Genomic DNA, 27,478 nt, shown 5'->3' on the forward strand with positions numbered 1-27,478 from the left:
ATGGGTCCTCCCACTGCCCTACTGCCCTTGGAGGGCTCATTTGACCATGGCTACCTCAATCCCCACTACACCCAGTGGGCTTTACCTGGCTCTGGACTCTCCTGTAGTGCCACTGCAGGAGAGTGTGCACCCATGATCTTCCAAGGCCCTGATGCAGCTAGGGGCTTCCCCTGGTCCAGAATTCCTAGCAGCCTCACTGAAACCAGAGAGTTTGACCAACCCTTGTGCTCATCCATGGCCCTCCTTCAAGTGAGCTTGCCCTATGCTCCTGCCCCTCCCATTACAGCTAGTGGTCTTGCACAAGACCTGGACTTCCCTGCACACCCCCTTCATGCAGCAAGCACATACAGTACACACAGGATATGCCCTTTGAGCGCCTGGCATGGTGATCAGGGGGCCTGTGTCTGTGGGGGAGAGCACAGACTGAAATAAGCAAACAGTTCTGAGCAGGCTACTACCCCTCAAGGCATAACACATAAACTAGACTGAAACACTGCTTCAAGTCTTCCTTTGAAAAAGGCCATTCACTTGTCCTGGAGCTTCAGCCTGAGGGGTAGGCTTTGTGTAAATCACACCTCTAGAGGCTATGGAAGACCTCTTAGGGCACAAACCTCAGGGATGCTATCATTGTGCTTTCCCATGGCCTCACCACAGCTCACTGGTATACTTCCAAAAAGGATCTTATAGATGCATCTGGATCCCCAATTTTTGCAACTAGCCAAGTAGAGGGGTTACAATGGTGGTCCCAAAGAACTATAAATATTCACATGTTTTAATAGCTGCTGCCTGAGGATCTATCTTCCAATAAATCTGAAACTACATACTGACTGAGATCCCTTCCTTTGTAACACTGACAAGGCTTGACACCATCTCCAAAACTGGACCAAACAGCAGTCACAGAACCAAAGAACACAATTCTTAAATTAAAAAGAAAAAAAATACAAACACTAGAGAGGTTCAACAGCAGACCAGATGACATGATGTAAGAATGGATCAGCAACCTGGAAGACATGGTAGTGGAAATCACCCAAACAGGGCAGCCAAAAGGAAAAGAAAAAACAAAATGAATCTAGTTTAAGAACCATATGTGACAACATCATTTGGAATGATACTTGCATTGTCAGAAGGAGAATAGGTCCCAGAAGGAGAAGAGAGAGGGAAAGGTACAGAAAATTTATTTGAATAAATAATTGCTGAAATTTTTCTTAACCTTGGGATGGAAACAGGCATTCACATCTAGGAAGCCCAGGGAGTCTAAAACAAGAAGAACACAAATAGATCAAGAACAAGACACATTATAATTAAAATGACAAAAGTTAATGTAAAGTTTTAAGAGCACCAAGAGAAAAAAAAAAAAAAACTTGCTTTACAGAAGGACACTCCTATCATCGTAGCAAAGTTATCATTCAGAATTGGAGACTCATACAGTTTTATAGATAAGCAAAAGCTAAAGGAGTTCATCATTACTAGACAGCCTTACAAGATATGTTAAAGGGACTTCTTGAAGTTGAAAAGAAAGACCAATATTAACAACAACAAGAAAAACATATGAAAGGATAAATCTCATAGGTAAAGTAAATACATAATAAAGATAATGGAGTGATTACCAATAAGCCAGTATGAAGGTTAAACAATAAAATAGTAAAAATAGCTGTAACTACAATAATTTGTTTAAAAATACACAAATAAAAACATAAAATGTGATATCAAAAACATACAACATGGGGAGGGAAAATTTAAGGTTTTTAAAAAGTGTCCAAATTTAGGTTGTTAGCAACATAAAATAGACTGTTCTAGTTATAGGTTGATATATATAAGCCTCATACTAACTCTAAGCAAAAAGCTATAGTAGATACACAAAATATAATTTAAAAGGATTCTAAGCATAACTATAAAGAAAGTCAACAAACAACAAAGAAAGAGAACAAGAGAAGAAGAAAGTATAGAGAGGAACTACAATGAAACAAGGAACAAAATTATTACTTTAAATGTAAATGGACTAAATTCTCTAGTAAAAAGACTGAATAGGAAAAAAAAAGAACCATCTATATGCTGCCTACAAGAGACATACTTTCAATATAAGGACCCACAGACTGAAAACGAAGGGGTGGAAAAGATGTTCCATGCAAATGGAAACAAAAAGAAAGCTGAAATAGCTATACTTATGTTATAATAAGTAGTCTTAAAAACAAGGACTGACATATGGACACCAAGTGGGGAAAGCTGGGGAGGAGGGGGGATTGGGGTGGGATGAATTGGGAGATTGTGATTGCCATATATATATTACTAATAAGTAAAAAATAGCAAATTGTACACTTTAAATATATGCAGTTTATTGTATGTCAATGATATCTCAATAAAAGTTCTAAAAAAATAAAATAAAATGTGGAAGCAAAAAAAAAAGATTATGATAAAAGATGAAGAACATCTTTACATAATGATAAAGAGATCAATCCAAAGCCAGGATACAACATTTATAAATATTTATGCACCCAGAATAAAAGCAACTGAATATAGAAATCAAACATTAATAGACCAAAAGTGAGAAATAGACAGACATACCATATTAGTAGGGGACTTTAATACCACATACTTAAATGGATAGATCATCCAGATAGAAAACCAATAAAGAAACATTGGCCTTAAATGAAACATTTGACTAGAGGAGCTTAATAGATGCATATAAAACATTCCATCCCAAAGCAGCAGAAGACACAATCTCTCAAGTGCACATAGAACATTCTCCAGGATAGATCACATCTTAGGCCACAAAATAAGTCTCAATACATTTGAGAAGACTGAAATCAGATCTAGCATTTTTTCACCTACAATAGCATCTTACTAGAATTCAATTACAAGAAGAAAGCTAAAATTATTACAAATATGTGCAGATTAATCACAAGGTTAAATGAAGAAATCAAAGGGGGTAAAAATATACCTTGCCACAGATGAAAAGAAATACATTACAAAATCTATGGTATTCAGTAAAAGCAGTTCTAAGAGGAAATGCTAGTGATGCAGGCCTTCTTCAAGAAACAACAATCTTTTCAAATAAACAAACTAACTTTACATTTCAAAGAACTAGAAAAAGGAGAAAAAAATTGATGCCCAGACTCAGCAGAAGGAAGGAAATAATGCACATTAGAGCTTAAATAAATAAAATAGAGATTTAAAAGATAATAGAAAAGATCAATGAAACTAAAAACTGATTCTTTGAAAAGATTTTTTAAATTACAAACTTTAGCTACACTCACCATGAGAAAAAGAATGTGGGTTCAACTACATAAAATCAGATATGGAAATAGAAGTTACAACTGATACCACTTAAGTACAAAGGAGCATGAGAGTACTTCCACATCAACAAAGTGGAAGAAATAGATAAATCCCTATAAATATACAATCTCTGAGACTGAATCATGAAGAAAGAGAAAATCTGGATAGACCAATTACTATAAATAATCAAAAAACTTCAAACAAATGTCCAGGACAAGAGAGACTCACCAATGAATTCTATCAAATATTCAAAGATTTAATTACTTTCTATTTCAAACACTTCTAAAAAATCAAAGAGGAAAGACTGCTTCCAAACTTATCATACAAGGCTGGAATTACCTTGATTCAAAACCAGACAAAGACAAAACACAAAAAAATAAAATTATAGGCCAATATCCTTGATGCACATACAAGCAAATATCCTCCATGAAAAACTAGCAAATAAATTAATCAGTACATCAAATGATCATACACCACAATCAAGCGAGATTCATTTCAGAAATGCAAGGATGGTTAAACATCAGTAAATCAATCAAAGTGATACCAAATTAAGAAAATGAAGAATAAAAATAACATGATTATTTCAAGAAATACAGAAAAAGCATTTTTAAAATTTTAACATTCATTTATGAAAAACTCTCAACTAATGGGTATAGAGGAAACATACCTCCAAATAGTAAAGACCACATAGGACAAGGCCACAGATTAAACCATACTCAATGAAGAAAAGGTGAAAAATTTTCCTCTAAGATCAGGAAAAATACAGGGATGCTCACTCACACCACTTTAATTCAACATAGTGTTGGAAGTCCTAGCCACAGAAATTAGGCAAGAAAAAGCAATAAAAGTTTTCCAGATTAGAAAGGAAGAAGTAAAACTGTCACTATTTGCAGATTAAATACTATATATTTTTAAAAATACTAAAGACTCCAGCAAAAAACTTTTAGAACTAATAAATGAATTACATAAAATTCCAATATACAAAATCAACACACACAGATATCTTGAATTTCTAGACATATAAAAAATTATCAGGAAGAGAAATATAGAAAACAATCCCATTTACATTTGCATAAAAATTAATAAAATACATTGGAATAAACTTGACCAAATACTTAAAAGACTTGTATACTGAAAACTATAAGTTATTGAGGAAAGAAATTGAAGAAACAAATAAATGGAATATACTTTGTGTTCAAGGATTGAAAGAGTGAATATTGTTAAAATGTCCATACTACACAAAGCAATCTAGAAATTCATTATAATCTCAATAAAAATTTCAATGCCATTTTTCACAGAACTAGAACAAACTATTCTAAAATGTATGGAACCACAAAATACTGTGAATAACCAAAGCGAACTTGAGAGAGAACAAAGCTGCAGGCATCACTCTTTCTGATGTCATACTATCTAGCATGGTATTGGCATAAAAAGAGACACATAGATAAAAGGAACACAATAGAAGGCCTAGAAACAAGCCCACACAATTAATTTATAACAAAGGAGGCAACGGTACACAATCAGAACCGAGAGTCTCTTCAATAAACGGTGTTGGAAAACCTGAAAAACAGCCAACCTGCAAAAGAATGAAACTAGACCACTATCTCACACCATACACAAATATTAACTCAAAATGATTGAAGGGTAGAACTGAAGACGTTAAACCAAAAAACTACCAGAGGAAGACATGGGCAGTAACCTCCTTGAAATTGATCTTGGCATGGATGTGTTGAACTGACACCAAAATCAAAAGCAACAAAAGCAGAAATAAACAAGTGAGATTAGATCACACTGAAAAGCTTCTGCATGGCAAAGGAAACCTTCAACAAAATAAAAAGACAACATATAGAATAAAAGAAAATATTTGCAAATTATGTAACTGATATGGATTTATATCTATAATAAAAAAGAAGGCAAACAACTAAGTAGGAAAGAAAAAGAAAGAAAGAAAGGAAGGAAGGAAGGAAGGAAGGAAGGAAGGAAGGAAGGAAGGAAGGAAGGAAGGAAGAAAGGAAGAAAGGGAAAGGAAGGAAGGAAGGAAGGAAGGGGGGTCAATTGTAATGTGACAGATTTATTATGTTGATTATTTGTTGATTATTTTGTAGTGTATACAATGATAAAATTATTATTTAAATTATTATTTTTTACACCTAAAACTAACATAAGATTTTTCATCAATTTTACCTTAATGGAAAGAAAAAAGAAAGGGAAAGGAAGAAAGAGAGAAAGAAAGAGAGAGAGAGGAAAGAAAGAAAGAAAAGAAAGAAAAAGAAAAGAAAGAAAGAAAGAAAGAAAGAAAGAAAGAAAGAAAGAAAAAGAAAGAAAGAGAAAGAAAGAAAGAAAGAAAAAAGAAAGAAAGAGAGAGAGGGAGGAAGGAAGGAAGGAAGGAAGGAAGGAGGGAAGAAAGAAAGAAAGAAAGAAAGGGAATGTGATTTAAAAATGGGCAGAGGAACATTCATTGCAGTACTATTTACAATAGCGAGGACATGGAAGCAACCTAAATGTCCATCAACAGAAGAATGGATAAAGAAAAGATGGCACATATATACAATGAAATATTACTCAGCCATAGAAAGGAGTGGAATTAAGTTATTTGTAGTGAGGTTGATGGACCTAGAGTATGCCATACAGATTGAAGTAAGTCAGAAAGAGAAAAACAAATACCGTATGCTAACACATATATATGGAATCTAAAAAAATGGTACTGATGAACTCAGTGGCAGGGGAAGAATAAAGATGCAGATGTAGAGAACAGACTTGAGGACACAGGGAGTGGGGGAAGGAGAAGCTGGGACAAAGTGAGAGAGTAGCATTGATATATATACTCTACCAAATGTAACACATATGGCTAGTGGGAAGCAACTCCATAACACGGGGAGATCAACTTGATGACTGGTGATGACCTAGAGGGGTGGGATAGGAAGGGTAGGAAGGAGGCACAAGAGGGAGGGGATATGGGGATATATGTATGAATACAGCTGATTCACTTTGTTGTACAGCAGAAACTAGCACAACAGTGTAAAGCAGTTATACACCAGTAAAGATCTGGTGGGGGGGTGAAATGGGCAGAGGACTTACAAAGAGATTTTTCTAAAAGAATATGCAGATGGTCAACAGCGACATAAAAAGATGTTGAAACATCACTATTTATAAGGGAAATTTAAACCAAAACCACAATGAGACATCACCTCACATCTGTTAGGATGGCTATTATCAAGAAGACAAGACATGGCAACTGTTGGCAAGGATGTGGAGAAAAGGAGACCCCCAAACACTGTTTTTTAGGATTGTACGTAGGTGCAGCCACTAATGAAAAACAATATAGAGATTTTTCAAAAAAATTGTAAATAGAACTGCCACATGATCCAGCTATTCCACTTCTGAGTTTTTATCTGAAGAAAATGTAAATGTATGTGAAAAGATGTATGCACCTCTATGTCCATTGCAGTCTTATTTATAATAGGCCAGATATGGAAACTATATACTTGGTCATTGATATATGAATGGATAAAGAGTATGTGAGATACACACCATGGCATACTACTCAAGCATAAAAAAGAAGGAAATCTTGCCATCTGAGACAAAAATGGATGAACCTTGCAAGTATTATGCCATATGAAATGGGTCAGGCAGAGAAAGCCAAACACTGTATGATTTCACTTATATATGGAATCTAAAAAGCAAAACAAACAAAGAAAGCAAAGAAAAAACTCATAGATACAGAGAACAGATTGGTGGTTATCAGAGGGGAAGTGGATTGGGGTGGGTGGACAAAATGGATGAAGGGTGTCAATTGTAATGTTACAGATGGTGACGATTTATCATGTTGGTTATTTTGTAGTGTATACAACGACCAAATTATTATTTTTTTACACCCGAAACTAATATAATGTGGTTCACCAATTTTACCTCATTAAAAACAAAAAATTGTCTGCAGAGCTGAGTTCCTCCTAGAGGCTCAGGGGAGTACGTGTTTCTTTCCAGTCCAGTTTATATTGCTGGCCACCTGAATTCTTTGGCTCATGGCCCCTTTTCCATCTTAAAAGCAAGTAGAGTAGCATTTTCAAAATCTCAGTGATAGCAACTCTTTTGCCTCCCTCGTCCATGTTTAGAGGACAAGCATGATCACCTTAGTCCTGTCTCAATAATCACAAATAAATTTTAATCTTAAAGTCAACGGTTAGCATCCCTGATAAATCCAGTACCTTAATCCTCCCCTGCTACAAAAAAAAATATCATATTCAAAGTTACTTGGGATTAGGATATAGAAATATTTTGGAGGTCTTTATTCTGCATACTACACAGTCTTTTCCAAAAGTGTATCATTTTGTGTCATTCAAGAACCCTTATATAAAAGAAACAAACAGAATTTACCACAGCCTCTGGAATAACTGAATAAATTACTCCTTCCAAATTACATACAAAGACAGATTTTGCTGCAGAAGAACTAAAACTATCTACAACTAACCGTGTCACGGTATCACAGCCTTCCTACTCAAGGAGTGGTCCACAGACCAGGACCTGCAGCATCAGTATCACCCAGGAGCTTGTTAGATATTCAGAGCCTCTGGGACCAGCCGGACCTGCTGAATCAGATTCTGCATTTGTAGTAGGATTGTGGTTGATCGTAGATACACTGAAGTTAGAGAAGAGCTGGTCCAGAGTAAATTTTTCCACTTTACTGTTGATATTTGGGGCAGGAGGATACTATTTTGGGATTGCTTTTCCCATGGATCTTAGATGTTTAGCAGCAGCATTTCAGACATTGTCAAACATCCCAGGGGTGGGCAAATCTTTGGTTGAGAAACACTGGCCTAGAGTTTGAAAACCAGAAGCATGTGGACAGATTTACAATCAAGACCGATCACAGTCAGATATTAACTTTGGACAGATCACCTCCAAGCCCCATTTCTGCAATACTTCCTCATAGGTAAGACATTTGTAAATAACCAATCAAACAATACGTACAAGGTGCTAAGCTCAGGTTTTAGTAAAAAAGACCTAAATATATGTCTTATAATTAACACATATTTTATAATGAATGACTAAATGACGACTCTGAACTAGAGACATAAGTATGAAATTCTAAATTGTTATGGCAAAAGAAGACATGAAGACAACACATGTAGTGCCCAAGCTTTACTATCAAAAGAACTCAGTCACACACCCCACCCCCCACCCCCCACACACAAAGGAGAATAGAAATTTTCTGGGGATTCAGGGGCTGTGTCCCAACCACAGGTCAGTGCTTTGAAGATACAAGAGACCTAATCCAGACAGGTTCCTCAGTCTTAGACTTGCAGAAAACACGAACTCAAAGTTGAGATAAGGTGCTATGAGATGTAGAGATCTGAAAGGCAGGCAATTTCATGGAGAAGGAGTGAAAAAAAAGAAAACAAAACTGGATTCACTTGACTTCTACCCTGATCCCTTGTGAATAGAGAATCATTAGGGAAAACTTTGATCCTTCCAGAACAGTTTTCCACAGGGGAATTATGTGTTTAGAGGTTGAAAAAACGAGAAATGTGCCTAGTGAACAAATATAGGCAGTTATAAATATCTCCATGTCTTCAGTCTCTCAGTGTGTGTGATCTTGATCTGGAAGAGCCCTTTTTTTCTTTGTTTGTTTGGAGTCCTAATTCTAGGGTGTGTGGGGAAGCTGTAGCTTCACTCCTTCCTGCTGCCTTATCTGGGGACAAAGCCTTAGTCTCCATCATCAGCCATCCAGGGAAGAATTCATACTCCCCCACGGAGACCTTCCTCTCAGAGTTCCCACCCAGGTGAGTCCAACAACCCAGTTGACCTGCATGAGAGAATCAGAGAGAATGGAAGCCAGTGCACCTCAGCCCAGAGGCAAGAGATTGCTGTGTCAGCCTGTTTGCTTGATTAATTATTTAATGTATCTATTTAGGTTGTCACATAATATTTCATAGTGCAGCAGTGCTGTTTACACTTTTGATCATTTTTCACAATTCTTTCTCATTAAATTGCTAGAAAAATATGTCAAGATTGTTAAGTTCAAGCTGTGGTTCCTATCAGGGGTGATTTTTCCCCAGGGGACACATTGAGCTATGTCCAGGGACATTTTTGGCTGTCACACTGGGGAGGGGTGGGTGGTGACCACAGATGCTGTAAACATCTTTCAGTGCATAGGACAGAGCACACAGCAAAGAATGACCTCGCCCAGAAAATAACAGTGCTGAGCTTGAGAAACCCTGGGGTAAAGAATATCATTATTTTAATACTTACGGCTGTCTTTGGGTTGTTTTCCAATTGTGCAACACTTTGTGTTTCTGCTGGCAAAATTAGAGTACTGCTTTTGCTACCAGCTTAAAAATTCCAACCTCAATTAGCATGCCAGTTCTTTTTTTTTTTTTTTTTTTTTGGGGGGGGGTACAACAGGTTCAATCAACTGTTTTTATACACATATCCCCATATTCCCTCCCTTCCTTGACGCCCCCCCCTTCGAGTCCCCCCCACCCTCCCTGCCCCAGTCCTCTAAGGCATCTTCCATCCTCGAGTTGGACTCCCTTTGTTATACAACAACTTCCCACTGACTATTTTACAGTTGGTAGTATATATATGTCTGTGCTACTCTCTCGCTTCTTCTCAGTTTCCCCTTCACCCCCCGCCCCCTCCCATACCTCGAGTTCTCCAGTCCATTCTCTGTATCTGCGTCCTTGTTCTTGTCACTGAGTTCATCAGTACCATTTTTAGATTCCGTATATGTGAGTTAGCATACAATATTTGTCCTTCTCTTTCTGACTTACTTCACTCTGTATGACAGATTGTAGTTCTATCCACCTCATTACATATAGCTCCATCTCATCCCTTTTTATAGCTGAGTAATATTCCATTGTATATATATGCCACATCTTCTTTATCCATTCATTTGTTGATGGGCATTTTGGTTGCTTCCATGTCCTGGCTATTGTAAAGAGTAGCATGCCAGTTCTTTAAGTCTTTTTCGCCAGGTTGACGGCTGTGAAAAGATTTATTATTTTCTTAAACTATTGCTCAGTTTCAGCAGATTTTACATACCTGATCACCATTTTGGTTTGCCTATTATTATTATATGTCCAGGTATTATTTGCCTATTTTTATACAGTTTTCAGCATTTCAAAAGATATCTGCAGACATAAACCTTCATCAGTGATTGTTATCTAACAACAAAATCATCTTGAAAACGTAACAAACAAATCTGGCTTTTGTTATAAAAAATTTAACTGTGTCTTTGATCATGCACTGTGATAAGAACAGAGTACTTAACCAGAGGGCTGATGGATATGAATAGAAAAGGGACAATAATGGGATTTTTATATTTACTGATGAGTAGAAGTTCAAGTATATCTGCACGTCTGCAATCAATGCCCTGTGTAAATGTAAGCAAAATGCACTTATCTACCTGAAAAGAAGCTCATCTTGCAAAAATAAAGATTTAGAATAGTTTCTGTTTTGCAATAGGAAAGAATGGTGATAAATGAGAAACTTGTGTTCATCGTAGAGACGACTGTGGTTCACACTAGTCCAGGTGCCACAGGGTCACTACCAAACTCTCACGTTCATGGTTGAAGTTAGAGTGGTTTGCTTAGGTACATGGTTTGGAATGAACAATTATTACCCATATGTTATACACATGTCTCAACTTCTATGGTGGTATAGAAAGAACAGAGACTTCAGAATCTCCTCTTCAGATTCACAGTGTTACAAAGACAAATTAATGGAAACCAAAATGAACTCCTACGAGCCCAAAGAACATAACTTTGACACTATCAGCCTAAAATACTGCCTTCACTTAGTCTCATGGAAGTTCTAAAAGACACGGGAGGAAGCATTCATCCAGAGGTAAAATGTATTCTACAGAAACTGTCCTTTCTTTAAGGATGCTTCTGGTATGATCAGCGCTTATCTCACAAATGATTCCAAAAAATGACTCCATAGTCCATGATTTATCTTTTCAAGTGTGCATCCTACCCAACTCTGGCAGTTCCATTTTCAAACCCCAAAGAGGTATAAGCAGGACTGTGAATTATGTCACCAACCTGATAATAACCAGTGATCAAATTTAATCTGTTTCCAAATTTTCCAATAATGATACAACATTACAATGTTTGGCTTCAAAATGATGTAAATAACACATTTTTAAAATGCCAAAAGAAAGATTTCTGCAGATCATTGTTTCTCAATAGACTTTTGGAGGTTGTACATAATACTTCTGGTTCCTTTTTGTATGAAATCTGAGGCAGGAAACCAGTTTTATTTTCTTCCAGAGAGGTAGTCACTTATCCCAGATTTTATTTAACAATTTGACCTTTTCCAACTAAATTGAAATATAACTTTGCCATATGGTAAATATCCATAAACACTGAGACCTTAATTAATTATTGATCAATATATAGTTCAATTACTACTATTGTACATTATATTTTAGTTAGTTTTTAATGCTCCATTTCTTTGTTGAATGCAGTTGCATGACTCTATTATATTTAACTGTTTTCATTATCTTTGCCAGTCCTTTTATTTCATAACATCATTTTCTAACATTTGTTTTTATATAAATGCACATATATTCACATGTTATTTTCAAAAACTACAGCGAACACTGCAAGTGAAAGCCCTGCTCCTGTGGGACTTGCATTGTCATGGTGAAGTCACAACACAAAATAAATGTACATATGACACGTAACCTCAGAAATAAATCTTGTGAAGGAGGTTATTCAGAGTTAGAGGATGGGTTACCATGGTGTGTGCAGAATTTTATAGTGCGGTCAAAGAGGGCCTTGGTACAAAGGCCAGAACCAGGACTAGATTATGACCCATGATTTTTTAAAAAGAGATGAAAATGCAAAGTCCAGGAAAAACGAAGAAAAGATGACACACAAGAAAAATAAAATGGACTTGTCTCACCTCCTATAATGTCATATAAAATCCAATTGGTCACATAAATATGGAATAGGCACAGAAAAAACAAGTCTTCTACTGCTTCATGCAAAGCCTGCCCAACTTGGTTGAACTTTGCCTATTTCCTTTGGTGACATGTTGGTTTATTCCCTTAGCATGTTTTTCTCATGCAGTTTGAATCTACAAGAGATTGACACCATGAAGATATCACTGCTTTTTTTTCTACTGGCCAAATTTATTTTGCTCCTTTATTATTTTTTCTGTATATCAAGGAGCTATCACAAGAGTTAGAATAACACAGATTTTTTTTTTCTTTCTCATCATCTCTCAGGGCCCACTTGAGCTATTAGATCTTTCTTCCTGCTCATTCATGTACAATCTCTCTCTTTCTCTCTGTCTCTGTCTCTGTCTCTCTGTCTCTCACTCTCTCTCTCTCTCTATTGACCAGATTCTTTATGTTTCTTTAAATATAGGGTATGAAATGAGCATGCGAATCTGGATCCTCAATTTTCTTTGTCCATGAGAAGCTTACTGATTGGAATTTCAGTTACCAATTCTACATTCTTTGGGGAAATGATAATTGATCTAGACAGCTTGAGTTATATTCACTCATAGATTAACCACTGGGGATGGATATGAGAAAGGTATAGTGGGAACACAGCCCAGGAAGCAATGGTTTGGGTGTGTGTGTGTGTGTGTGTGTGTGTGTGGTGAAATAATCCTCTGGGCAGCAGTAAACAGCAGGTCTCATATATTCCAAGGTGACCCTTATAATACAGAGGTCAGAATTCAAACAACAGATGGTGTTAAAGAGAGGGTCCATTTCAATTTACAGGATGCCTTTACAGCCAGATTTATAAAACACAAGAGGTGCAGATGAGTGACTCCTTTTGTCTTAAAGTAAAACCAACAGTGAGGCCACCTATTTCTTCAAAATTGCCTAACACCATCTCTGATTACTCTCTCACTCTCTCGCTTATTCTGCTTCCTAAACATGTTTCCAATTTTGGAGTTGAATAAATAAAACTACTGTAATCCTGTAGGCCTTTGAAACGGTCATTCCCTCTACCATGCACACACTTTCCCAGTTATGTTTGTGTCTTCTGCCCTCTCTTCTCCTTGAGGTCTCTGTTCAAATGTCATGTTCATTACTGGTCTTGTCCAAACACCAGGAAACTATACAATTACTACAGGAAGGAATAATGCTATCCTTTTTACATATATTGACTAAATCTTTTAAGCACCTCCAGAGAATGGAAATCATTGTTCCCACTATTTGAATGAGGTTATTAATAGTTCTGTTGGCTCTCCATGGACAAACAGCTAATATGTAATACATCCAAGATAAAGACTCAATTTTCTCAGAACCAAGGACATAGGGAATAGACTGGGAGCAGGGGAAGGAAGGATTGGAAGTTTGGAATTAGCAGACACAAACTGGTATATATGGAATGGATAAACAACAAGGCTATACTGTATAGCTCAGGGAACTATATTCAATATCCTGTGATAAACCATAATCGAAGAGAATATGAAAAAGAGTGTATATATGTGTATAACAGAATCACTTTGCTGTACAACAGTATTTGACACAACATTGTAATTCAGCTACACTTCAATAAAAATAAATTAAAAAAATAATAGAAAAATAAAAGTGAAATACACAAAGTGTGTAATTATTAAAAATGCTGTAAAAATAGAATCATTCAGTATGAAATCTTTGGGATTGACTTTTTCACTCAGCATAAATGTGGACATTCATACAACTTGATATATTAATCATTCATCCCCGGTTATTAATAAAGAATATTCCATGTGATGGATGCCCCAGTTTGTTTCACCATTGATCTGCTGATGGGAATTTGAGTTCTTCCCAGTTTCTGACTCATACAAATAAAATTGCTATGAATATTTGTATAAAAGAAAAAAAACTCAGTTTTCTGATGCCAAAAGGTTTGCATTTAATATCATTTTTTGTCTTTCACCATTTAATCTTTTAAACTCTTCAATTATTTTTGTACCTTGTATAATTTCTATTGTAGTTTGAGGGTTTATTTCCTATGACCACTTATCTAATGGGATGTTGAATCAGTTAAAAAGTCATAACATTATATCACTTCTGTCTCTTCAGAATATATCTGATTTTTTTTCCTGCTTTATTAGGTCTTCTGGGCATCAAGAGGATATAACTGAGGTCGGAATGCTGCAAGAACCAAAACTCTTTTCTTTTCAACATAGTCTCTCAGGGACCACCTGAGCATGTTAGATCCTTTTTTCCCACTCCTGTGTATATCTATCCTTGCTCTCTGTTTTTGTACTGCTTTTACATTTCCTTAAAGCCAGGACAGAAAATGGCCATATGAATACAGATCCCCATGCTTGCATATCCATGGGAGGCTTACCAACTGGAATTTGGATAAATTTCTTTTATTTATCAAGGTAACATTGGTTTATAACATTATATGTTTCACATGTACAACATTATGTTTTGAATTCTACCACAGTGTGCTCACCACCAAACATTTAGTTTCCATCCATCACCACATAGTTGACTCTCTTTACCCATTTGGCCTCCCCCTCCTCTCCTCTCTGGTAACCACTACTCTTTCTCTGTATCTAAGTGTTTGTTTTTATTTAGTTTGGTTTGTACGTTATTTGATTTGTACATTCATTTGTCTTGTAGTTTTTGTTTTGTATCTTCCACAGATAAGTGGAATCATAAGGTGTTTGTCTTTCTCTATATGACCTATTTCACTTAGTATAATACTCTCGGGTCTTTCTTCTTGTCAAAAGTGTCAAGATTTCACATTTTTATGGCTGAGTGGTATTACATTGTTTATATATGTATGACATCTTTATCAATTCATCTAACAATCACACGGGCTGTGTCTATATTTTGGCTACTGTAAATAGTGCTGCAGTGAACACTGGTGTGTGTGATATCTGTTCAAATTAGTGGTTTTGCTTTCTTCAGCTAAATACCCAGAAGTCAATTGCTTGATCTTATGGTAGTTCTATTTTTAATTTTTTGAGGAACCTCCACACTGATTTTCGTAGTGGCCTCACAAATTTACATTCCTACCAACAGCATAAGAAGGTTCCATTTTCTCTACATCCTGTTCAACACTTACTATCCCTTGCCTATTTGATATTAGCCATTCTAATGGGCCTGAGGTGGTGTCTCATTGTGCTTTGATTTGCATTTCCCTACCAATTAGTGATGCTGAACACCTTTTCATGTGCCTGTTGATCATGTATGTGTCTTCTTTGAAAAATATATCTATTCAGATATTCTGATAATTTTTTAATACATTCTTTGCTTTTTCTTTGGGGCAGTTTGAGTTTCTTATACATTTTAGATAGTAACCCCTTCTCAAATACTTGATCTGCAAATATCTTCTCCCATTCAGTACATTCCCTTTTCATGCTGTTCATTAAGAAATGTTTTACTTGGAAATAGTCCCATTAGTTTAATTTTGCTTTTGTTTCCGTTGCCTGAGGAGACATGTCAAGAAAGATATTTCATAGAGTATACTGACTGTGTTTTTTCTAGTAGTTTTAGGATTTCAGGTCTTACATTCAAGTCTTTAATCATTTTGAGTTGATTTTTTTGATGGCGTAATATAGTGGTACAGTTTCACTCTTTTCCATGTGGCTGTCCAGTTTTCCAAACACCTTTTATTGAAGAGACTATCCTTTCTCCATTGTATGTTGTTTGTTCCTTTGCCATAAATTAAACTACATATGTGTGGATTTATCTGGAGGCTCTCAATTAATTCCACTTATCTGTGTGTCTGGTTTCTGCCAATACCATGCTGTTTTGATTTCTATAGCTTTGTGACATAATTTGAAATCACGCAGTGTGATACCTTCAGCTTTGCTCATTTTCCTAAGGATTTCTTTGGCTATTTATTTTATTTTGCAGTTCCATATAAATTTTAGAATTTTTTGTTCTATCCGTGAAAATGCCATTGGGATTTTCATAAGGATAGCATTGAACCTGGTAAAATGGACATTTTAACAATTTTAATTCTTATAATCCATTAGAACAGAGTATGGTTCCACTTATTGGGTCTTCTTCAATTTTTTCAACAATGTCTTATAGTTTTCAGTGTACAAGACTTTCATCACCTAGGTTAAACTGATTCCTAGGTATATTATTCTGTTGCAATTGTTTTCTTAATTTCTTTTTCTGCTAATTCATGATCAGTGTATAGAAACACAAAAGATATTTGTGCATTGGTTTTTGTATCCTGCAACTTTATTATTTCTAATAGTTTTTTGATGGAGTCTTTAGGATTTTATATAAACTAAATCATATAATCCACAAATAGTGACAGTTTTACTTCTTGCTTTCCAATTTGGATGCCTTATTTATTTTTTTGCCTATGCTCTATCTAGGACTCCAATTCTATCTTGCATAAGGGGTGAGAATGGATATTCTTGTCTTGTTCCTGAACTTAGTGTGAGAGCTTTTAGTTTTTCACTGTTGAGTGTAAAGTTAAATGTTGGTTTCTCATGTGTTGCTTTTATAATGTTCAGGTACATTCCCTCTGTACCTGTATTGAGAGTATTTATCATAAATGGGTGTTGATCTTGTCAAATGCTTTTTCTGCATCTGTTGAGTTGATCATATGATTTTTTTAATTTTATTGAAGCATAATTGATTTTTTAAATTATTTATTTACTTATTTATTTATTTATTTATTGGCTGTATTTGGTCTTTGTTGCTGCACTCAGGCTTTCTTTGGTTGTGGCAAGCAGGGCTACTCTTCATTGTGGTGCATGGGTTCCTCATTGTGGTGGCTTCTCCTGTTGTGCAGCACAGGCTCTAGGCATGTGGGCTTCGGTAGTTGTGGCACATGGCTCAATAGTTGTGGCTCACAGGCTTAGTTGCTCTGTGGCATGTGGCATCTTCCTGGGGCAGAGATCGAACCCATGTCCCCTGCATTGGCAAATGGATTCTTAACCACCGTGCAACCTAAGAAGTCCCAAGCATAGTTGATTTACAATGTTGTATTAGTTTCAGGTGTACAGCAAAGTGATTCAGTTTTATATATATATATATATATATATATATATATATATATAAATAGTTCTTCATATCCTTTATGCATATAGGTAATTACAGAATATTGAGTAGAGTTCATTGTGCTATACAGTAGGTCTTTGTTAGTTATCTATTTTATATATAGTAGTGTGTGTATGTTAATCCCAAGCTCCTACTTTGTCACTGCCCCCTGCCCGGTATCCACCCTGGTAACCATAAGTTTGCTTTCTGAAATCGATGAGTTCATTTCTGTTTTATAAATAGATTCTTTTCTATCATTTTTTAAGATTCCACATATAAGTGTTATCATATGACATTTGTCTTTTTCTGTCTGACTTAACTTACTATGATATCTCCAGGTGCATTCATGTTGCTGCAAATGATATTCTTTATTTTTTATGCCTAAGTAATATTCCCTTGTGTATATGTAACACATATGCTAAACTATAATGAGATATCACCTCACAACAATCGGGATCACCATCATCAAAAATCTACAAACAATAAATGCTGGAAAGAGTGTGAAGGAAAGTGAACCCTCCTACACTGTTGGTGGGAATGTAAATTGGTGCAGCCACTATGGAGAACAGTATGGAGGTTCCACAAAAAACTAAAAATAGAACTACCATATAACTCAGCAATCCCACTCCTGGGCATATATCCGGAGAAAGACATAATTTGAAAAGATACGTGCACCCCAATGTTCATAGCAGTACTGTTTACATTAGCCAGGACACTGAAGTAATGTAAATGTCCATCAACAAAGGAATGGATAAAGTAGAAGTGGTACATGTATACAATGGAATATTACGCAGTCATAAAAAAGAACACAATAATGTCATTTGTAGCAGCATGGATGGACCTAGAGATTGTCATACTAAGTGAAGTATGTCAGACAAAGACGAAATTCATATGGTATTGCTTATGTGTAGAATCTAAAGAAAGGGTTACAAATGAACTTATTTACAAAATGGAAGTGGAGTCACAGATGTAGAAAACAAACTTACAGTTACCAGTGAATGAGGGGGGAGGGATAAATTGGGAGACTGGGATTGACATATACACACTACTCTATATAAAATAGGTAATTAGTGAGGACCTGTTGCATAGCACAGGGAACTGTACTCAGTACTCCATAATGGCCTATATGGGGGAAGAATTTGAAAAAAAAAAAAAAAGAGTGCATATATGTGTGTGTATATATATATATATATATATATATATATATATAGCTGATTCACTTTGTCATATACCTCAAACTGATACAACATTGTAAATCAACTATACTCCAATAAACATTTTTTTAAAGTTCATATGATTTTTATCCTTTATTTTGTAATGTAGTTCTTCATGTTCATTGATTTGCAGGTGTTGAACCATCCTTGCATCCTTGAAATAAATTCCACTTGATTATGGTGTGTGATCCTTTTGAGGTATTATATTCAGTTTGCTAATAATTTTGAGAATTTTTGCATATATGTTTATTAGAGATGTTGGACTATATTTTTCTTGTTTTGTGTGTGTTGTCCTGGTCAGGTTGTGGTATCAGGCTAATTGTGGCCTCATGAAATGAGATAGGAGTGTATCCTCCTCTTGAACTCTGGAAGAGTTTGGGAAGGGTGGGTATTAAATCTTCTTTGAATGTTTGCTATAAGTCATGTGTGCAGCTATCTGGACCTAACATTTGCTTTCTGGGAGCTTTTTGATTATTGTTTCAATATCTGTACTAGTTCTCAAACTACTCAGATCTTTTGCTTCATGATTCAGTCTTGGAAGGCTGTATGATTCTAAGAATTTGTTTATTTCTCCTAGGTTGTCCAGTTTGTTGGCATATGGTTGTTCATAACTTTCTTTTGTAAAAAAAAATCCTTTATTTTTGTCATATCCATTTTTACTTCTCTTCATTTCTGATTTTATTGATCATAGACTTCTCTCTTTTGTTAGTGAGTCTAGAAAATGTTTCTGGATTTTGTTTATCTTTAAAAAAAACAGTTGTTAATTTCACTGATCTTTTCTATTCTTTTTAGTCACTGTTTCATTTATTTCCACTATGATTTTTATTGTTCCCTTCCATCTACTGACTTTGGGCTGTTTGTTCTTTTTCTAGTTCCTTTTGTTGTAAGGTCAAATTGTTTGAGATCTTTCTGGTTTCTTAAGGTAGACCTGTATTGTGTAAACTTCATTCTTAGAACTGCTATTCCTGCATTCCAGACATTTGGGGATGTTGTATTTTCATTTTCATTTGTCTTCAGTGATTATTATTACTCCTTTGATTTTTCATTGACCCAGTAGTAGTTCAATATCATATTGTTCAACCTCTGTATATTTGTGATTTTTCCTGATTTCTTCTTTTAATTGTTTTCTAGTTTTGTACATTGTAATCAAAGATGCTTGACATGATTTCAATTTTCTTAAATTTATTGAGACTTGTTTTCTGTCCTAACTTATACTCTACCCTTGAGAATGCTTCGTGTCCACTTGAGTAGAATGTGTATTCTGGTGCATTTGGATGGAATGGTCTGTATAAATCTATCATGCCCATTGGGTCTAATGTTTGATTTATGGCCACTGTTTTCTTGTTGACTTTTTGTCTGAATGATCTATCAATTGATGTAAGCAGCATGTTAAGTTCTCCTACTATTATTGTATTTCTGTCAATTTATCCCTTTAGGTCTCAGTCATTATTTTATATATTTTGGTGCTGCTATGTTAGGTGCATAAATATTAATAGTATTATGTCTCTTGATGAATTGTCCTCTTTATCATTGTACAATGTCCATCTCTCTCTTGTTACCTTTTTTGGCTTGAAGTCTATTTTGTTATAAATATAGCTACACCCATATTCTTTTGGCTGCCATTTGCTTGGAGTATCATCTTCTACTCTGTTACTTTGAGCCTATGTTTGTCTTTAGAGCTTAGATGCTGGAGCCAGCATAGAGTTAGGTCCTGTTTCCACCCAACCACTATGTGTCTTTTAATTGGTGAATTTAGTCTATTTACATTTAAGGTTACTATTGACAAATTAGGACTTAGCACTGCCATTTTATCTTTTGTTACCTGGTTGCTGTATATCTCAACTGTTTAATTTTCCTTGTGGTTGTGCCTGCCATTTTAGTTTGGTGGTTTTCTAAGACGTTTCCCTCAAATTTCTCTTTTTGTAAATTTTGTGTCTCTGTTCTAGATTTATGTATTGCTGTTACCATGAGGTTTGTATACAACACCTCAGACATTAAATAGTAAATTTTCTCTGGATAGACTCTTATCTCCATCTACCTATGTGAGTTTCATCCTTTTTCTCTTCCCCTTGGGTTTTAGTTGTCTCAAATTATCCCTTTCTATACTATGAGTTTGTTACCAAGTTAAAGTAGCTATAGCCATTTTTACCACTTTTTTTCCCTTTACACTCTATATTATAATTGTGTGTTTAACAACCTATGTTGATATAGACTTGCAACTTCCTGATTCTGTCTATTACCTTACTCAAATTTCTTATACTTTGCCTTTTTGCTTCTGGTGGCAGAGCTCCTTTCAATATTTCTTGTAAGGCAGATCTAGTATTGATGACCTCCCTCAGCTTTTCTTTGCCTGGGCAAGATTTATTTCTCCTTCATATCTGAATTTTAACTTTGATGGATAGAGTATTCTTGGCTGTTAGTTTTTATCTTTCAGTATTTTCTGTGTGTCACCCCACTCTCTCCTGGCATGTAAAATTTCTGCTGAGAAAACTGCCGATAGCCTAATGAGGGTTCCTTTGTAGGTTACCCTTCTTTTCTCCCTGCTGCCTTTAAATTTCTTTCCTTCTCACTGACTTTTGGCACTTTTAATATAATGTGTCCTGGGGAAGGTCTTTTTGTGTTGAGGTAATTGTGTGTTCTCTTCGATTTATGGACTAGTGTACCCAGTTCCTTCCCCAGGTTTGGGAAGTTGTCAGCTACAATTACTTTAAACAAATTCCCTGCTCCCTTCTCCCTCTCTTTACCTCCTGGGATACCCATTACCCTAATTTTGCCCTCCCTCAAAGAATCAGATGGTGCTAATAGGGTTTCCTCATATTTTTGATATCATTTCTCTTTCCTATTCTACTTGTTTCATTTCTAGATTTCTATCTTTTTTTTGGGGGGGGTACACCAAGTTCAATCATCTGTTTTTATACGCATATCCCCGTAGATTTCTATCTTTAAGCTCATAATTCTCTTTTCCACTTAGTCTGCTCTGTTACCAATTAGTCTGCTCTGTTACCAATGCTTTCTGATACATTTCTCATCATATTCATTGAGTTTTTCAGATCCAAAATTTCTGTATGTTTCTTTTTAGATATTCAATTTCTTTGATAAAGTATTCCTTCTTTTCGTGAATTTTTTCTCTGAGCTCATTGAACAGCTTTCAGAATTTTGGTGTAGCTCATTGGGTTTTTTCATGGCAGCTGTTTGAATTCTCTGTTACATCACAATATTCCATGACTTTAAGCTTGGTTTGTGGAGGATTGTCACTTTCTTTCATGGTATAGTGTTACCATGGTTCTTCATGGTGTTTGATGAGCTGTTTCTCTGCTGGCACATCTTTTTAAAGCTCTTTATTGGAATATAATTGCTTTACACTGTTGTGCCAGGTTTTACTGTACAACAAAGTGAATCATCTGTATTTATGCAAATATCCCCATATCTCCACCCTCCCAAGACTCCCTCCCACTTTCCCTATCCCACCCCTCTAAGTCATCGCCCATCATCAAGTTGATATCCCTGTTTTATGCAGCAGCTTCCTACTAGCTATCTATTTTACATTTGGCAGTGTATATATGTCAATGTTATTCTCTCACTTCGTCCCAGCTTCCCCTTCACTCCCCACCCATGTCCTCAAGTCTGCTCTCTACAACTGCATCTTTATTGTTACCCTGTCACTGGGTTCATCACTACCATTTTTTTTAGATTCCATATACGTGCCTTAGCATTAGGTATTTGCTTTTCTCTTTTTGGGTAACTTCATTCTGTATGACAGACTCTAGGTCCATCCACCTCACTATAAATAACTCAATTTCATTCCTTTTTGTGGCTGAGTAATATTACATTATATAGATAGATATAGATATCGATATCGATATATGCCACATCTTCTTTATCCATTCATTTGTTGATGGGCATTTAGGTTGCTTCCACGTCCTGGCTATTGTAAATAGTGCTGCAGTGAACATTTTGGTAAATGTTTCTTTTTGGATTATGTTTTTCTCAGGATATATGCCCAGTATTGGGATTGCTGGGTCATACGGTAGTTCCATTTTCAGTTTTTTAAAGAACCTCCAAACTGTTTTCCATAGTGGCTGTACCAATTTACATTCCTACCAACGGTGCAGGAGGGTTCCCTTTTCTCCACACCCTCTCCAACATTTATTGTTTCTAGATGTTTTGATGATGGCCATTCTGACCGGTGTGAGGTGATACCTCATTGTTGCTATGACTTGCATTTCTCTAATGATTAGTGATGTGGAGCATCTTTTCATGTGTTTTTTTGTTGGCCATCTGTATGTCTTCTTTGGAGAAATGTTTATTTAGGTCTTCCACCCATTTGTGGATCGGGTTATTTGTTTTTTTTGGTATTAAGCTGCATGTGCTACTTGTATATTTTGGAGATTAATCCTTTGTCAGTTGCTTCATTGGCAAATATTTCCTCTCATTCTGAGGGTTGTCGTCTTGTCTTGTTTATGGTTTCTTTCACTATGCAAAAGCTTTTAAGTTTCATTAGGTCCCATTTGTTTATTCTTGATTTTATTTCCATTATTCTAGGAGGTGGGTCCAAAAGGATCTTGCTTTGATGTATGTCATAGAGTGTTCTGCCTATGTTTTCCTCTAGGAGTTTTATAGTATCTGGCCTTACATTTAGGTCTTTAGTCCATTTCGAGTTTATTTTTGTGTATGGTGTTAAGAAGTGTTCTAATTTCATTCTTTTACATGCTGCTGTCCAGTTTTCCCAGCACCACTTATTAAAGAGGCTGTCTTTTCTCCACTGTACATTCTTACCTCCTTTGTCAAAGATAAGGTGCCCTTATGTGCATGGGTTTATCTCTGGGCTCTCTATTCTGTTCCATTGATCTATTATTTCTGTTTTTGTGCCAGTACCATACTGTCTTGATCACTGTAAACTTGCAGTATAGTTTGAAGTCAGAGAGCCTGATTTGTCCAGGCCCGTCACTCATATTTCTACATTCATTAAGGTTAAGATCATTTGATGTTGAAAGCGTCCCTTGTATCACTGTTATACTAATGATTGTGACTGGAGTGAGAAAATTCTGGTAATATCATGGCCCCAAGAAGGCATAGTACACTGTGTGGGGGTGTTTGTGTGTGCACGCATGTCAGATTTGTGGGTATCTGTGTATTTTGTGAGGCAGGAGCAGTTATTAGGGGTGTAGTACCTAGCCCACACACTTTTTTTCTCTTAAGATGTCTTTATTTCACCTTTATTTTTGAAGGATGTTTTCACTGGGTATAGAGTTTGAGGTTAGTGGTATTGTCTTTTGGCACTCCTAACATGTCATTTTACTCTGAACTTCATTGTTGCTATTAGGAAGGCAGTCATCAATTTAAGTGTTGCCTCCTTGAAGATAGCACTTTTTCTTTTTCTTTTTCTTTTTGGCTGCTTTTGTTAAAAAAAAATTTTTTTCTATTGGAGTGTAGTTGATTAACAATGTTGTGTTAGTTTCAAGAGTACAGCAATGTGTTTCAGTTATACATATACAGGTATCTATTCTTTTTGAAATTCTTTTCCCATTTAGGTTATTACAGAATATTGAGCAGAGTTCCCTGTGCTATAGGATTCCTTTTTGGTTATTGACTTTAAACAAAGCAGTATGCACATGTGTGACCCTTAAAATATAGAGACCAGAATGTTAACCAAGATAAGTAGATTTCTGCTTACATGAATCCTTGAAAATACAATTAGTAATGTACTCCACATATCTTGAAGTTTTAGCTGTAGCAGAGAGGGTAGCTCATTCCTCAAAATTCTCTGACACCATTTCTCAGCATGCCCTCCTCCTCATTCTTTCGCTACACTGGTTCAACTTTCAGGCTTGAGCGTCTGAAGAAAGTGCCATCTTAAGGGTCTTTTCTCTGACTCTTTACACTGCAGGGCACGTGCTTCCCCATGATATCTTCACGTCTCCAGCTTTGTTTTCATCATTGACAGGTCTTCTGAACTGCCATTTATTTGTTATTTTTTTTTTCATTTCTAGTCATTACACCACAATATGCTATCAGGTAACTCTACACACAATTCAGAATTTTTTCTTCAGGGATTATCAAATGAACCAGAACTACAGTCTCTCATATTTGTGCTTTTCCTCTCCATGTACCTGATCACTGTGTTTGGAAACCTGCTCATCATCCTGGCTGTCAGCTCAGACTCTCACCTCTACACACCCATGTACTTTTTTCTTTCAAACCTGTCCTTTGCAGACATCTGTTTCACCACAACCACAATCCTAAAGATGCTAGTGAATATACAGACCCAGAGCAACACTATAACCTATGAAGGCTGCATCACCCAGATGTATTTTTACATACACTTTGCAGTGTTGGATGACTTTCTGCTGGCTGTGATGGCCTATGACCGTTTTGTGGCCATCTGCCACCCCCTGCACTACACAGTCATCATGAACCCCCAGCTCTGTGAACTGCTGGTTCTAGTGTTCTGGATCATTAGTGCCTTGCATTCCTTGTTAGAAAGCCTAATGATATTGCGGTTGTCCTTCTGTACAGACTTGGAAATCCCCCACTTCTTCTGTGAAATCAAACAAGTTGTCAGACTTGCCTGTTGTGACACATTTCTTAATGACACAATTCTATATGTTACAGCAGTGCTGTTGGGTGGTGTTCCGCTGGCTGGCATCCTTTGCTCTTACTCCAAGATAGTATTCTGCATACATGGAATCACATCAGCTCAGGGGAAGTATAAAGCATTTTCCACCTGTGCATCTCACCTCTCAGTTGTCTCCTTATATTATAGTACAAGCATAGGAGTGTACCTTTGCTCTGCTGCTCCCCGCAACTCACGATCACGTGCAACAGTCTCAGTGATGTACACTGTGGTCACACCCATGCTGAATCCCTTCATCTACAGTCTGAGGAATAAAGACATCAAGAGGGCTCTGAAAAGAGTTGTTCAGCTGGCAATTATAAAAAGGGAAATTGTTCTGGGTCTAAAAAAGTCCACTTGAAGCAGGCTGAAAGCCTCAGAATAAGAATTCTTTTTCTTTGGTCAGATTCTGGGGGTTAAACTTACTCCTATTTATTTCCTGGAATTTCAATTTCTTTTACTTTAACCCTTTATACAATTTATGGAACTCACTTGCTGAAGATTTCTGCTCTGATGTGTTTTTTTCTCTAGGTTTCCTGAAAGAATAGTCATGACTTGTCATACTTGTATGAAAAAAAAGAAATACATGTGACAGCTTAGCCCATTTATATGATTTCATTGCAGTGAAAGCCTGAAACCACGGTTTTCACTTTGTGTCCATAATTCTTTTCTATTTTGCTACCTTAACTCTCTTCCTGATAATTTAGACTTTACATGCCACTGTGTTTTTTAAATGGCCGCCTGGTTCTCCTGTCTTATTCCCCTCAGGGTCCACAATGCCTACCATAGTAAATGACAAAAAAGCAAATATCAAATGTATATCTCCCAGGGGAGTCTACATGAAAAGATTGATTTGAATAAACAGATTGACCTAATAATCATCTTAGTATCAGAGATGATCTTAAACATGAAGAAGCAAAATTTTAAATTACACATTTCATTACTATGCAAAATATTTTCCTTTTCATGCTGTATATCTGCTCATTAAAGTATGGCATATTGGTGCCCACCAGTGAGGTGGCTTATTCATTTAGGTGAAGGATTTTTTGGTGTATTTTATATTCTATTACATAATCATCTTCCTGTTTTTGCTTGAAAACTTGTAGTGAAAACTATTATGACTCTATTGCTCTAAGAAATATCTCCCCTTTTCTAAATATTGTCATAACCAATAAAGGGACAGTGAATAAACGATATCAAGCTCACCCATTCTATATCTCCTTCATGCTCAGAAATATTTCCATCATCCATCAAAAATAACTCACAAGAGGGCATGTAGAAAAGGGAATCCTCGGGCTTCCTAGGTGGCACAGTGGTTGAGCATCCACCTGCCAATGCAGGGGACATGGGTTCAATCCCTGCTCCAGGAAGATCCCACATGCCACGGAGCAACTAAGCCCGTGCGCCGCAACTATTGAGCCTGTGCTTTAGAATCTGTGAGCCACAACTATTGAGCCCATGTTCTGCAACTACTGAAGCTCACGGGCCTAGAGCCCATGCGCCACAACAAGAGAAGCCACGGCAATGAGGAACCCGCACACCACAACAAAGAGTAGCAACCAAAGAAAGCCCATGCACAGCAAAAAAGACCCAACACAGTCAATTAAATAAATAAATAAATAAATAAATTTATTTTTTTAAAAAAAGGGAATCCTCCTATACCATCGGAGAGGTTGTAAAGTGGTGCAGCCTCCATGGAAAACATATGGAGGTTCCTTTAAAAAGCTAAAAATAGAGTTTCTGTATGATCCAGCAATCTCACTTCTGAGCATATATCCAGAGAAAACTCTAATTCAAAGAGATATTGGGCTGGCCAAAAATTTCATTCGGGTTTTCCCAATACAGCACTATTTACAGTAGCCAAGACTTGGAAGCAACTTAAATGTCCATCAACAGAGGAACGGATAAAGAAGATGAGATAGATAGATATCTTTGTGTGCAGCCAACAGAAGTTTTACTATAACTGGAGTGACGATAATTTTTGACTCACCCTCTTAGATAGATTATAGATATAAATATAGATATATAGATATAGATATAGATGATATATGTTATGTAGGGCTATACATCTCCCTTATTCCTTGTTGTTCTTTTTGGCATTTTGGGATTAGATTTATTTCTAAAACTCACATCAATTTAGGCATTTGGAAGGCATTCAACCATAGAAAGACTTTTTTAACCATATGACTAAAGATAACCTATATCTCAATAAACATGTTTGAATCTTTCTGTAAGTTATAACAATGATACTGCCCCCTTCTTGAAAACCTTTTGTTATATTATGCCCAAGTCTATGATAATTTAGTCTTGAATTAGTGACCTGTGTTGATGTTATTAAATTATTACCATTTTGGACTTCCCTGGTGGAGCAGTGGTAAAGAATCCATCTGCCAATGCAGGAGACAC

General features: G+C 36.2%; 1 protein-coding gene across 1 annotated transcript; it reads left to right on the forward strand.

The window, feature by feature from the left end:
- Positions 1 to 25,433, forward strand: LOC130836264 (olfactory receptor 7A17-like). Its single transcript, XM_057708328.1, has 2 exons — positions 1 to 249; positions 24,450 to 25,433. Exons 1-2 carry the CDS (start codon positions 1 to 3, stop codon positions 25,431 to 25,433), a joined length of 1,233 nt encoding a protein of 410 aa, XP_057564311.1.
- Positions 25,434 to 27,478: the final 2,045 nt, after the last annotated feature.

Source organism: Hippopotamus amphibius, chromosome 15, assembly GCF_030028045.1.
Source record: "Hippopotamus amphibius kiboko isolate mHipAmp2 chromosome 15, mHipAmp2.hap2, whole genome shotgun sequence".
In the NCBI taxonomy this organism is placed as follows: Eukaryota; Metazoa; Chordata; class Mammalia; order Artiodactyla; family Hippopotamidae; genus Hippopotamus; species Hippopotamus amphibius.

What these genes read in the sequence shown, in the direction of transcription:
- LOC130836264 (XM_057708328.1), top strand. Translation starts at nt 1, where the DNA reads ATGGGTCCTCCCACTGCCCTACTGCCCTTGGAGGGCTCATTTGACCAT. An exon ending in CATCCATGGCCCTCCTTCAA is followed by an intron (nt 250 to 24,449) that starts GTGAGCTTGCCC and finishes TTTCATTTCTAG; the next exon opens with TCATTACACCACAATATGCT.